We start from the raw sequence: 14,144 nt of genomic DNA on the forward strand, positions 1-14,144 counted from the left end.
ACTCACAGAGATCCGCCTGCCTCTGCCTCCCGAGTGCTGGGATTAGAGGGTGACTATTCTTCTTATTCGAGGTCCGCTGGCAGGAAGTTGAGGCTCCGAGGTTGGGGTTGAGAAGGAAGGTGCTCTCCTGTGGGATATCAGTGGGAAAGGAGGCCGAGGTTGGGGAGCTGGGGCTGGGGGGTGTGGTGGCAGGGCTCTCCAGCTCCTCGTTTAATAGCCAGGGCACTTTTGTTTCTGGCTGTGATTCATGGTGCCACGGCTGAGGCATGATTCAGGCTGTAGGGCTTGACCACCCAAATCACGGCTTCAGTAATAACACCGCACTTTTATGTCCGCCTTTCATGGCAGCTCTCAAAGCACCCTGCAAACATTAATTAAGGCTCTTGGCGTTCCACCAGGGGCTGGGTGCAAACATCACTCTCGCCGCTTGGTGGAGAAGGGAAACTGAGCCAGGGCGCCTGCAGTCTGTGGCTCTTGCTTTGTTTGAGGGCCGCTCGTGGAAAAGAAGCTGAAATCTGGCCGCCCCCTCCCCATCTATCTCCCCAGGCGCTCTCTCTCTAGGTGACCCCTTGAATAGAAACAGTATCTTGGCTCCCTACTGGGGCAGGAACAGGTAGGGGCAGCAGGGCACGCTCAGGCTGTGGCGCAGGGGTGAAACGTGTGGAGAAGCCCTCCTTCTCAGTCACCACGTCCATGGCTGTCACAGCCCAGGGCCATGGCCATGGCGTAGAAACCCCTCTGGGGCAGCCGCCTAGGAGCAGAAGGTGGCCTCAGAGGGACATGAAATGCTGCTGTTTAGGAGAGATGTGGCAGAAGAAATGATATTCTTCCTTGGAACGTAAAGGAAATATACCTTTTCTAAAATGTTAGCAGTGGCTGAGTTGGGTGAAGTATCTGAGTATTCCTTATCATTGTTCTCGCACATTTTCTGTAAGATAGGAGCTATTTCTATATAAAAAGTTAGAAATAGAGGGAAGGGAGAGGGAGGGGAGGAGGCAGAGGAGAGCGGACCCAAAGGCCGCAGAAACAGGACTTTGAGCATCCCTGGGCTGGTGCCTAAGGCGAGCGCAGGGTCTCAGCCCCTCAGAGACGCACTGGGGTGGCAGAAAACCCCCTTTCCGGCACTGCAGTGGACACAGAGCTCGAATCCGAAGACGATGGGGAAGAGCGGGGAGAGGGAGGCCAGGGGCTGGAGAAGAAACTTATTTTCAAATTCAGTCGAAGAACACCCCTTGAGCTTGAACGCAGTGATGATGCGCCCAGAGTCGGGCTGCCCCGCCCCGCAGGCCGACACTGCCCCCTGCGGTGACTCACGAGGGGATGTTTAAATGACAGGGAGGACCCAGAAGTCCCTCACTCATGCTGCAGCCTTGAGCCCGTCCGGTCCTCCTCCTCTCCTCACCGGCTCCCTCTTGTTGACCCGGCAGCCGCGTGGAGCTGCTGGTAAGTGGGTTCCCCTCCTTCCCTCCCGGCTGCTCCCCACCTCCCGGCTGACCACAGGATCCCGGGAGAGACTCCAGAAGGGGCAGGGCTGGCCGTGCCTGGGATGCTCCGAGGACCTGGACAGGTACAGCCTGCGCAGGCGCTGGGCGAGCCCGCCCCCAACGCCCCTGTCCCAGGATCTAGCTGTATATCTTGGCGCCCTGATTGCTTCCCTTGTCTTTACAAGTCTGTGGAGTCAGTTTGGGGTGCAGCCGGGAGAGCCTTTGACCTGCAGGGAGTTAGTTGAAAGTTGACTAAAGCACCGGTTTACCTCCTCCAGGATATCAGAGTCACAAGGACGCGAGTTTCCCCTAGGTTCCAGCTGTTGGAACCTGTATAATTTCTTTTGCACCTACTGAGGTGGTGGTTTACAGGTGCCCTTGCACATCTGTCCAGGATGGTGAACTTTGCCTCACAGGGTTTCTGCCTGGGAGAAATCAGCTCTCTCTCTGTCAAAGATGGACGGTGTTACCCGCGGGACTCCGGGCAGATGTGCAGTCTCTATTTAGGAGTGCCAGTTTGGAATCTAGCTGTGGGCTCAGATGTCCAGGTTACAGTTTTGTGTGGCTTAGATGACGCCATTCTGGTCACCTAAAAGTATCATAGGGCCTAGGTCAGGGGAGCTGATGAGTTTGAGAAGGAGTAGCTGGAGGTAGGTTTGTGATGAGAATCAGGTGCTGCGTGTGTGTGTGTGTGTGTGTGTGTGTGTGTGTGTTGGTGCTGAGGATCAAGCCCAGGACCTCAGGCATGCTGAGCAAGCACTCTACAACTTTGCTCTAGCCACGGCTGACTGTGTGGGTCTTAATCCCTACCTGTGTCTCTGCCCACGAGCACAGGAACCAACTGTGGAAAAGCAGAGCCTTCTGGACCTTTCAGCCCGAGCCATTCTACCTTTGGGGCTGAATGCGCCACTCCAGGGCAGACTGTGACTCCCGTGATGACACATGTACCCCAGGTGCTGAGTGCTGCCTGCCACACGCTGGCATCTCTGCCAGGGTGTCTAAGCTGGCATCACCTACAGAAGGCAGCTCCCAGATGTGTGGGCGCTCCTGCTCTGGGACTTGGAAATTCCCTCAGCGGGTCTTCTCCTTTCTCTCTGCATCGCCTGAACATCTGGAGTAAATTCAGGGCCAGACAGTCCAATTTTTCTGTGGCCATGAGTCAGCTGTTGGTCTCAGCAGCGACAGGGTAGAGAAGGCATGTGATTGAGGGTCGTGGCTAGGAAGCGTTCTGAGGAGACCCCACAGCGAGTATAGGAAGGGTCTTCCCAAGGCTGGGGGGCACTGCCCAGGTTAGCTCTGTAAAGGGAGGGACGTGAGGCATGAGTGGAAATAGATCCAGATGTGCAGACATGAGGGAGACGGGAAAGACGGTGCCCAGACTTTGTCCTGCCAGCAAGCACACGAGAGCTGTGATTACAGATGACAATTTGCTTTCCCGACCCCCGGCCACAGTAGAAGCCGCTGAAGCTGCCCGACCCAGTGCCTGCCTTGGCTGTGGGACACGAGGGCAGAAGTTGCTTCTGAGACGTTCTGATCAGAGACCACACCGTTTCCCCCTGCTTCAGCCCCAAGGGGCTACGCTGGGAAGGAGCATCTTTGCACTCTGTGTCTTCTTATAGAAAGACCCTGCTCCCCGACTCCTGCCATTGTGCTGGGCAGTGTGTGCTCTTACAGCTCCTGCCTAGCGAATTACAGTCCTGCTCTGGCCTCTGCAGGAAGCCAGGCTAGGCCTGCCCCAGGCTTGGGAGGGTCCCCACAGAGGGCCTGGGGAAGAATTGCTTTTTCTTTTTCATTCTCTTTTAAAAAAACAAAACAAACAAACAAACAAACAAACAAAAACAAACCAAATGAAAACAATGAACAATATTTTGGCTTTGAAGGGCCCTAGAGGATGAGGTTGGGACAGCCTTGCTGTGGAATTCAAGGGTCTTTGTGTCTGGGGTAGAGTGTCCCTAAATCATGGGCTGTGTGTGCTGATTACCAGGCTCAACCCTTCCGGTGTCCCCCTTCTGAATCTTCTCTCCCCTCTTCTGTTAACCCTTAACAACACATCATCAGTGCAGCCTTAGAGTAGAAAGTCACTTGCGAATGAGTTGGGGGAGGACTTGGGTGTGGCTAATAATGCTGGATGGTGGAGGGTGGTTGTATTTGGGCCAATCATGTCAAGGGGAGGGGCAAGGCATCTCCTCCCTCTCCCCGACACCGCCCGAGGTGGGAGCCCACACAGACTAGGCTCTGTGGTAGCCTCACGATGAGGTCCATGGGTTCACCAGGCTCTGTGTTGAGTCTTCAGTTGCCTGTGTGACCTTGGGTGAGTCCCTTCCTCTCTATGGACCCATCAATTTCTCATCTATGAGGCAGCCAAATGGTCTGACCAGATGACTTCAAAAGACTCTTGTACCAGTGGTGTCCTGAATTCCATGACCTAAATTCGGAAACAGCTGCTAGGCTCAACCAGTACAAGCCGAAGATTCCAGGTTGGGGAGACAAACCAGGAGGTGTGCCTACCTGGTGGAACAGTATTCCAGTCTCCCCCATTCCTAGTCTTCCTCTGTTCTTGGTGGCTGAATGACATAAGCTGTGAGCGTGGGTTCTCAGGCAGTCTAGACCACGTTCTAGGTGTGTGGCCTGTGTGTACAGGAATGGGAGTTCATGTGTGTGAGTCTAGGCCTCAGCCCAACCTAGAGGTTAGGAGCTCTGTGGGTGGAGCCTCCAGAGACCTGGTTTTGCTCAACAACAAGCTAGCAAATATCGCCCCTCACTTTTATTGGGAACCCACTTTGTCCCAGAACCATTCTCAGTGTCTGGTCCATATTAGGTCACTTCACAGTTACAGTAGTGATGCCAGGAGGTCAGATCTAGTCAACAAGATTCTTAGGCCAACTGTGTGTGTATGTGAGAGAGAGAGAGAGAGAGAGAGAGAGAGTGAGAGACAGACAGACAGACAGACAGACAGACAGACAGACAGAGACAGAGAGAGACCCTGAGGACTGAAGCGCTCTCTCTCTCTCTCTCTCTCTCTCTCTCTCTCTTTTTTTTTTTTTTTTTTTTTTTTTATGTTGTGTCTGCAGACAGACAAGACAGAGAACTCTGACTCTCTCTCTCTCTGTGTGTGTGTGTGTGTGTGTGTGTGTGTGTGTGTGTGAGAGAGAGAGAGAGAGAGAGAGAGAGAGAGAGAGAGAGAGAGGACTGAACTCTACCCAGGTCCAGTCTCTCTGACAGACAGACCGCACCAAAGAGCAGCCAGACTGAGGACACCCTGCACACTGGGTGGGAATGAGGGCAGGCCCAGGCCTGGCCTCTCTTTTGCCTGGCCTAGGGTCTGTCTCACTCCAGGAGAGGCCTTGGTTAGGAAACCATCTTTAGGGAGTGTCACAGGGATGAAGAGAGGTCCTCTTTGTGGGCCCCAGTTCCCTCAGATGCAGGGGAAGGGCGGAGAAGCCCTTGAGGGTCCTCTCAGGTCTTGGGCTGTGTGAACAGACAGAGACTAACCGGCGAGGTTGTCCTGCCTGGGGAAACTTTGGAAAGAGGCTTGGGGAAGAAGGGGTTTTCAAGCCTTGGCATGTGAGCAGGGCCTAGCCAGGCGGCTCTTCGTGGGGAAGAGGGGATAGAGCACGCTATCTTCACTCTAGGTTCCTTTCTGCCCTCAGCAGAAACCACACTAGCGCTCCAAGAGTTTCGGAAACTCTTACGGAAGGGGACATGAGGCCTGCAGTGTTTACCTAAGCTCCGGTTGTTAACGTCAAGACTGCTGTAGAAGAGGGGTCTCCCTGGCGCCCCTCAGAAGTCTCTTTCCAGGGAACACTGTGTTTAGTGAACAGGAATGATGGGCCTGGTCCAAGAAAGCCCAGCTCCCAACCAGCAAAGCCCAGGGCTTCGAGGCTAATTATGTGTTCGCTCGTGAGTCACAGGGTGTTTCTGCAAAGAGACCCAAGCACCCTGTTCAATCGTTTCCACTCCTGGGGAGGGGCCGCGTCCATGTCCAGGTGAGCCACCTGTCCTTCTGTCCGTCCGTCTGTCGTCTGCCGGCTTCTCTGACTATGCGGATCTGAGACTGACGCCAGGGGTGCCCCCTCCCCAGGGACTGGCTGACATGATTGAGGACGTGCTCCGTGCCTGGAGGAGGAAGCTGTAATTAGGGCAGCTTTGAGGGCTTTTAACTGCCATTGTCCCGGCTGCCAAGCAGCACTGGGCAGCGTGGGCTATTAGAGGCCACCAGATGCTGGCTCCCTGAGGCCGAGGGCCATGGCCTGCAGGACTGCCAAGAGTTCAAGGCCTCGTCCCAGGCCGGCTTCGAGTGGAGTGCTCCCTCCCTCTTTGAGGGGACTTGGGGGTGTTCTCTGCAGGTGGTCAGGGGCAGGCAGGTGGGGGAGGGGGCACCAGCTGTAACAACCGCTGGAAAACTGGAAACAGCTGCCTGCAGGCCTGGGTGGGCTCAGCAGACAGGGAGGATTTATAAAAAGACATTGAGGGAATTCCTGGCAATGTCTGTTGTGCTGAGGGTGGTCCATTTTAGACAACAGTGGCCGGTTCCCACAGGGAATTACCTCTGGTTTTCCTCCCAGGCTACAAAGTGTCTCCCCAGGAGCTCAGAGTCTTCACTGGGCTGGCCTAATGATCTCTCTGCACCCCCCCCCCCCCCACTCACCCCCGACCTCCCCTCTGCCTAGATGGAAAGATGGTCCTCAAGGAAACTGCTGCCTACAGGAAAAGGCAGCAGGCAGAGCTTCCGGGTGACGGGCACGTAATCGCCCTCCATTGCTTGGGCCGTGACATCATCCTTGGAGCTGGGCAAAAGGGTATTTATGAAAAATAAGCAGTTCAGACAGCACCAGGAGCAGCTGAGCCTCAGCCAGGGGTGAGTCTCACCAAGGGGACGGACGGATGGACGGACAGACACAAACCCTGACGGCCCAGCCTCTTGGGAGATGGCTGGTTCTCACTTCCACTCTCTGGGACTCAGCCCTCGACCCTGAAATCTTAGCCATGGGCTGGACATCTGCTGTCTTCTCCGCTGGACCGCTTTGCTCAGGGTAGGAGTCTGCTCTCCACCTCAGTCTATAAGCGCTCAGCTGGGCTTGAACACGGAGCGTGCTGCCTCTGTGGGACTGTGCACACCAAGTGTGAACTGAACTCTGCTGGGCCACGCCCCTGGCACGCTAGTGTTGGTGTCTGGACTTGCATCGCCTCTTTTATCCCGTGGCAGGTTTTTTTTCACACTCAGGAAAGGCTCGTGGATTCTCTGTCTGCTTCTGGCTATTTATCTGCAGCTCCTTCAATGGATGCTCAGACGGTGTAGTCTCTATGGCCTCTCACCAGGCTCTAGGCCATTGGTTCTCAACCTGTGGGCTGTGACCCCTTCGTGGGGGTCAAACAACCCTCTGACAGGGATCACATCCTGAATATCAGATATTAGCCTTACAGTAGCGAAATTACAGGTATGACGTAGCAATGAAAATAATCTTATGGTTGGGGGTCACCACAGCATGTGGAACTGTATTAAAGGGTCACAGCATTAGGAAGGTTGAGAATCACTGCTCTAGGAGTTCCTTAAGAAACTAGTTTGTCATTGAGCAGTGGTGGCGCACGCCTTTAATCCCAGCACTCGGGAGGCAGAGGCAGGCGGATCTCTGTGAGTTCGAGGCCAGCCCGGGCTACAGAGTGAGATTCAGAACAGGCACTAAAACTACACAAAGAAACCCTGTCTCAAAAAAAAAAAAAAAAAAGAAAGAAAAAGAAAAAAGAAACCAGTTTGTCATTGGCCTTGAAGTTCAGAGTGGAACTGAGCACGGTGCAGTAAGAAGGGGCCTGCTTGGGGAGGGGGGGGGTGGAGAGTAAGGCCGTCACCTCCTGCCTGCCACACTCCGTATTTCTCTGGAGACCATCTAAGATCACGTTAGCTTTTCTAGCATCGTTGTTTCCTTGTTTTTGCCAGTACGGAGCCACCCTTGTGCCTTTGGGAACACACGTGGGGGCCAGAGGTCAACGACACGTGTCTACCTCGACTGCACGCCACCTTCACTTTTGAGATAAAGTCTTTCACTGACCCTGGAGCTCCACCACCGTTCTGCCAGGTTGGCAGTCCAGCTGGCGAGCTCCCAGGATGCACCTGTCTCCACCCAGCCAGCATGGAGCTGACAGAACTCTCTGTGCCCAGACTTCTTTATTTTTCTTTTTCCTGTTTCTTTTTGACAAGGACTCCCTCCATAGCCCAGGCTAGCCTTGGAGCTGCAGAGATCTCCTTGTCTCAGACTCCTTAGTGGTAGCATCACAGGTGTGAGCCACTATGCTTGGCTCTGCCTGTCCTCTGTTTAAGCAAGTGGTTTCCTTTCTGGACCTGACGCGCTGTTTACTTGTGGTCTGCAGCGACATGAGTGGCCATGCTGTTCTTTTTCCTTCCCCCATAGTTATACATAACTTAGGCTTCGTGAAATTTCAGCAGGACAGAGCTAGAAAGGGCTGTGAATAAATGAAAAGCTGAGGTCCGGGTGGGCGGGAGATAAGTCGGGTGTTTCCCAGCCTGCTTTTTTTGTTGGGGGACAAAGAAGAGGTATAGGAAGCTCAGGCTGGGGTGGGGAGCTGGGCTCAGAACCCCATCATCTCAGAGCACCCAGAGAAGCTACGGAGTCCCCCCACCCATCCCCCTGCCCAGTGTGTGCCTCAACTGCCCCTTAACATCCCTGCCTGTGCTCACCAGCTGTGCCCCTTAGGAGAGGCACTGCATGCCACTCAGAATCCTCACCTGGAAGCCTGGAGACTGGAGCCTCAAGACTGGAGCCTCAGTTCCCCGGCTTCCTGCCTCCCCATAAAATCATGAAAGGTAGCAAGTCCTTAGGCCTCGGGAGTTATAGGCTCCTTTGAACTGTGGACAGAGATCCTGCCACTCATGTCTACACACAAAAACCCTTAGTCCCTTGGCCAAGAATGCCAGACTAGAGACACTCAGAGGGCTTCCTGACTTTGGGGGGCCCATGAGTGTATGCTATGGGTAAGCTGGGCCCAGGGCACACGTTAGTACAGCCACGCAGAGGGTGCCTTTGAGTCTGCTCTTCCATCTAACCCGCACAACAGCCCCAGGAGAAAACAGAGGTCGTCTCCCCCATTTAGCAGACGACGAAGCTGAAGTCTGAGGCCTGAGAACTCTCATTCGAGGCCAAACAGTACCTTAAGTAGCCACATAGGGAACTGTGCCCACGGCTCTGTGTTTAGCACTACCACAGGTGACTTCACACCCCAAGCCTGTGCCCGAGGAGACATTTGGACCCACCTGTACCCTTCAGCTTTACCTGTGTCTGTGTTTTCAGGGACTCACTCCAGGCCACCCAGTGTTTCTCTCTGGGAACCAAGACTCACACCAGAAGCCACACCCTAGGCAGCAGCCGAGGCCCAGTTACCTCTTCCAGACAGGCAGCGTGTGGTACAGACGGCGGCTTCTTTTTTTTTTTTTGGTTTTTCGAGACAGGGTTTCTCTGTGTAGAACTCACTTGGTAGCCCAGGCTGGCCTCGAACTCACAGAGATCCGCCTGGCTCTGCCTCCCGAGTGCTGGGATTAAAGGCGTGCGCCACCACCGCCCGGCCACAGACGGCGGCTTCTTATCAGAAGGTGGCTTGCATTAAATCTAAATGAAGCACATATGGCCAGGCTAAGGAAGGGCCAGGGTGGTGATGGTGGCGGCGATGGGCTGGTAGGGAGGGGCAGGAGGGAGGGCAGGAAGAGCTCCTTGCAAGTTAGTGTTACCTCCCTCTGCGGGCCCTCGCTGCCCCTCCCTGTGGCCCAAACATCCCCCAGGCTCAGACCCTATTGCTATCCTGACTGATTTTCCTTTCCTTTCCGGTCCTTCCAACAAGGCTGTGTTCCGTCTTGTTCATGTGCTGAGGGCGGCAGAGGTTATATGGCAGAGTTCTTGGGGGGCATCACTGAAGAGGGTACAGGGAGGCTGTGAGGGCCATCGCGGACTCACCATAGCTGTGACTGCCTGCCTAAGACCAGCACAAAATCAAGCCAGTTAACATTCCAGTGGGGGGTCGGGGGGGGGGTGGGGGAAGGGGGAGGCTATGAGCGCCCACCCCTAGCTGAGGGGCTGTTGAAAGTTGATGGCTGCTAAGGGAGAGACCGTCAGTTCTATTTAAGGGTGTGGGCCCTGGTAGGTAGGCTAGGCTCCTGTGGATGGCCCCATGCCTGTGTGTATCTGGTCAGCACAAATTGCACTCAGTGGTTCGAAACAGAAAAAAAAAAAAAAAAAAAAAGGACATGAATTGGGATGAGGTGGGTGGAAAGGTGAGCATGGATCCAGGAGGAATTTGGAGTGAATGTGATTGAAATGCAATGTACATATGCGTGAATTTCTCACAGACTTGATTAAAAATAGAATATATATTTAAAGATACAGTTTCTATCTTAGCAACCTGTAGGATTATAAGAGAACAACCTTAAAAATCTAGCTGGACCGTGGTGTCGTGCACACCTTTAATCCCAGCACTGGGGAGGCAGAGGCAGGCGGATCTCTGTGAGTTCGAGGCCAGCCTGGGCTACAGAGTGAGATCCAGGAAAGGCACAAAGACTACACAGAGAAACCCTGTCTCAAAAACAAAACAAAACAAAAAACAAACAAACAAACAAAAAATTTGTTTACTAGGGAAAGAGACAGATGAATTCCCACCTAAGCTTAGCTGGCTCTGCCATGGCAGCAGAAGAGGTCAGTGGGGTTATTACCCGAGCAAGGGGGTGACTAATACCCACTGATAAGACCTAGAAAACTTCTTAAGGATGGCTGCGCTTGAACTTGACCCTTGGGGAAGACTTGGGTGAACATGAGGAGCTTTCCGGTGAGGCGATTGCTCGGACAAGGGTGCAGATGTAGGACAGCCAGGGGCCTCCCTGGCCGAAGCAGAGAAAGCTTTGAGTCAGGTGCGTGACGGTGTGCTGGAAGCCGCTGTCGAAACCCAAGGGCGGTGGTCAGTGAGGTGACCGTGACTCACGCAGCTTCTCTCTCCCAACACAGGCCATGCCACTGAGACATTATCTCCTTCTGCTGGTGGGCTGCCAGGCCTGGACTGCGGGCTGGGCCTACTATGGCTGTCCTAGCGAGTGCACCTGTTCCCGGGCCTCCCAGGTCGAGTGCACAGGGGCACGGATTGTGGCCGTGCCTACCCCTCTGCCCTGGAATGCTATGAGCCTGCAGATCCTCAACACGCACATCACTGAAATCCCGGAGTCCCCGTTCCTCAACATCTCAGCCCTCATCGCCCTGAGGATGGAGAAGAACGAACTGTCCAACATCATGCCAGGCGCCTTCCGCAACCTGGGCTCCCTGCGCTACCTCAGCCTTGCCAACAACAAAATACGGATGCTGCCTCCTGGTCTCTTCCAGGGCCTGGACAATCTGGAATCCCTCCTTCTGTCCAATAACCAACTGGTTCAGATCCAGCCAGCCCAGTTTTCCCACTTTGGTAATCTTAAGGAACTCCAGTTGCACGGCAACAATCTGGAATATATCCCTGAAGGCGCCTTTGACCACCTGGTGGGACTCACCAAGCTCAACCTGGCCAAGAACGGCTTCAAGGATCTCTCACCTAGGGTCTTCCAGCACCTTGGAAACCTCCAGGTGCTCCGGCTACACGAGAACAGGCTTACGGACATCCCCATGGGCACTTTCGATGCCCTTGGCAACCTCCAGGAGCTGGCCCTCCAGGAGAACCAGATTGGCATCCTCTCCCCTGGCCTGTTCCACAATAACCGCAACCTCCAGAGACTGTATCTGTCGAACAACCGCATCTCGCTGCTGCCCCCTGGCATCTTCATGCAGCTGCCCCAGCTTAACAAGCTCACACTCTTCGGCAATTCCCTGAAGGAGCTCTCCCCGGGGATCTTCGGGCCTATGCCCAACCTGCAGGAGCTTTGGCTCTACAACAACCACATCACCTCTCTCCCTGACAACACCTTCATCAACCTGCCCCAGTTGCAGGTTCTGATTCTCAGTCACAACCAGCTCAACTCCATCTCCCCGGGAGCCTTCAACGGCTTGACGAATCTGCGAGAGCTGTCCCTCCACACCAATGCTCTACAGGACCTGGATGGAAATGTCTTCCGGGCGCTGGCCAACCTGCAGAACATCTCCCTCCAAAACAACCGCCTCCGACAGCTCCCCGGCAGCATCTTCGCCAACGTCAACGGCCTCACAACCATCCAGCTCCAGAACAACAATCTAGAGAACTTACCCTTGGGTGTCTTTGATCACTTGGTGAACCTGTGTGAGCTTCGTCTCTATGACAACCCCTGGAGATGCGACTCAGATATCCTCCCACTTCATAACTGGCTCCTTCTCAACAGAGCCAGGCTGGGGACAAACACTCTTCCTGTGTGTTCCAGCCCAGCCAACGTCCGAGGCCAGTCTCTTGTCATCATCAATATCAATGTCCCTGCGCCCAGTGCCCAGGGTCCTGAAGTATCTAGTTCTAGCTACCCGGAAGTGCCACGTTATGCAGACCCTGATCTGTCAGGGTCATCCAGCTATCCCGACAGCACATCCATTTCCTCTACCACAGAGATCATCACATCCGTAGAAGACTACACCGATCTGACCACCATTGAAGCCACCGATGACCGCAACACGTGGGGCATGACCGACGCCCAGACGGGGCTGGCCATTGCCGCCATTGTGATTGGCATCATTGCGCTGGCCTGTTCCCTAGCTGCGTGCATCTGCTGCTGCTGCTGCAAGAGGAGGAGCCAGGCGGTCCTGATGCAGATGAAGGCTCCCAATGAGTGCTAGGGAAGCAAGCTCCAACAGGGCTGGGGAAGAGTGAAACCAGAGGACCAGAGAATGGCATCATTCAGCTTCCAAACCTGGGCCCACACAGACAAGCTCTGATGGTCCCCCCCCCATTTTTGTCCTGAGTCTTCTGTAGAGAAACAGGCATTTCAAGACCTCCTACTCCCAGAGAAATCTAATTGGTCATTAAACAAACAAACAACCCCAGACAGTTCTAGGTCAATGCCTCGGCATCCATCAGAGGGACCCTCCACCAAATCCTCACTCCTTCCAAGAACAAGCTTCCTTGCACCCGGCCCCTTCCAGCCTCTGCAGACTTAATGATGACAAGGCCTGCTCACATCATGAGATAGTTCTCTGCCGGGACAGCCCGTGCCTCGAAGTATTATATAAGGTGATTTCTTTTCTCTTGCTTCTCTTTTTGCGCCGTGGCTTGACTCTGTCCCCTCGAGTGAGAGGTCTCCCTGTGTTTTTCTGCTGCCAAAGGCAGACTTCAGTTCTCTCTGTGAGAAAGTTTGGATCTTTTAGCTCACTTCGCTGGCTTGGAGGGCGCTCTGCAAGACAGAAAGACACCTCTGCTGTCTGTTCCAGACAGAATTGTCATCAGTACTGGTGACAACAAGTTCAGCCTTTCAGAGAAGAATGTTTAAAGCCGCAAGCTCTCCTTCGAAGATCTTAGCCCTTTGTGATGTAAAAGTGCGCAGTTGCTAAATTCTCAAAACATGAAAACCAGCTCATTGATAATGACTGAAGAACACAAGCCTGGGGTCCTTGTCCTCACCCCTACACTTTCCCTTTCTCGGGAGGGAAGTCGGGGCTGTGCTGAAGGATCACACACATACAGAAAAGTGGGAGTGTGATAGAGTACATCCTGGTCAAGTCTCACAATCTGAATAGATATCTGTGTGATCAGCATGATACCAAGAAAATGGTATCACAGTGTCTCCACTCCAAGCTTGTTCTGAAGGACTTCTGGAGATGCTGTGGACTTTCTGGCTTTCCACGGGCTAGGGAGGGATCCTCACAGTCTTCCCTACCCCTCCGTGGGCAGCCTTTGCAAAGGCCCAGCTGTCAGGAGTGGAAGAGATGGAGGTACGGTCAGAACAAGAGGCAACCAAGCTGGCCAGACCAGAAGCACCCGAACTACAGTAGCCTGTGCAAGCACGCATCCTCCCTGCCAACAAACCCTGTGCTGCTCATCAGTGCCCCTCTATTCATCCTTTTATGGGTATTATATGCCCATATCTGTTTCCAATTTTTGTTCTCCATTTGGGGGAAGAAAAAATAGCTCCGAGATGAGATCTTCCAATTGAATAACCAAGTGTAATGGAAACCAGGAACCCTTCTGCACTGTGGTCAAATTCTTCATCCACATGAGTCAGCTGGTAGCTAGACTACAGGGTGTCCACAGACAGCAGATAGCAGGGCATGCTGGGAGGTCACATGAGGGTGTGGGCTGGCTCTGCGAAACCTTCTGTCTGGGTTCTGGTTATGAGCTGAATGGTTTAGTTTAGAGTTTTCTCTTTGAGTGACAGTCACAACACATCTGCCTTGCCTGTGTTTCTTGCCACACATGTGTCTATTTCCACACTTTAAACAGTTCCGAGCAAGGTGACAAAGCTCTCTCATCAGCGAAATGACCAAACACAGTGGCGCACACCTTTAATCCCAGCACTCGGGAGACAGAGGCAAGCAGATCTCTGAGTTCGAGGCCAGCCTGGTCTACAGAGTGAATTCCAGAACAGCCAGGGCTATGTAGAAAGACCTCCCTCAAAAACCAAACAACCAGGGAAACAGAGAATGTCAGTTTTTCCTCTCAATGAGAGGAGGACGTCAGCTGAGCACAGGGATCTGGTAATGTATCTCCAGCCTGCAGTGGTGTTTACAG

The 14,144-nt window shown here is 53.7% G+C and overlaps 1 protein-coding gene across 1 annotated transcript; it reads left to right on the top strand.

Annotated features, from left to right (window-relative positions):
- Window positions 1–1,363: 1,363 nt before the first annotated feature.
- Lrrc15 (leucine rich repeat containing 15) lies at window positions 1,364–13,977 on the top strand. The gene is made up of 2 exons (XM_028890069.2): window positions 1,364–1,443; window positions 10,487–13,977. The coding sequence occupies exon 2, from the start codon at window positions 10,490–10,492 to the stop codon at window positions 12,254–12,256; it is 1,767 nt and encodes a 588-aa protein (XP_028745902.1). The 5' UTR covers window positions 1,364–1,443; window positions 10,487–10,489; the 3' UTR covers window positions 12,257–13,977.
- The last annotated feature ends 167 nt before the right edge of the window (window positions 13,978–14,144 follow it).

The sequence above is a fragment of the Peromyscus leucopus genome, chromosome 12 (assembly GCF_004664715.2).
Source record: "Peromyscus leucopus breed LL Stock chromosome 12, UCI_PerLeu_2.1, whole genome shotgun sequence".
Classification (NCBI taxonomy): domain Eukaryota; kingdom Metazoa; phylum Chordata; class Mammalia; order Rodentia; family Cricetidae; genus Peromyscus; species Peromyscus leucopus.

Excerpts from the sequence above, each read along its gene's own strand:
- Lrrc15 (XM_028890069.2), top strand. The coding sequence starts at position 10,490 with ATGCCACTGAGACATTATCTCCTTCTGCTGGTGGGCTGCCAGGCCTGG.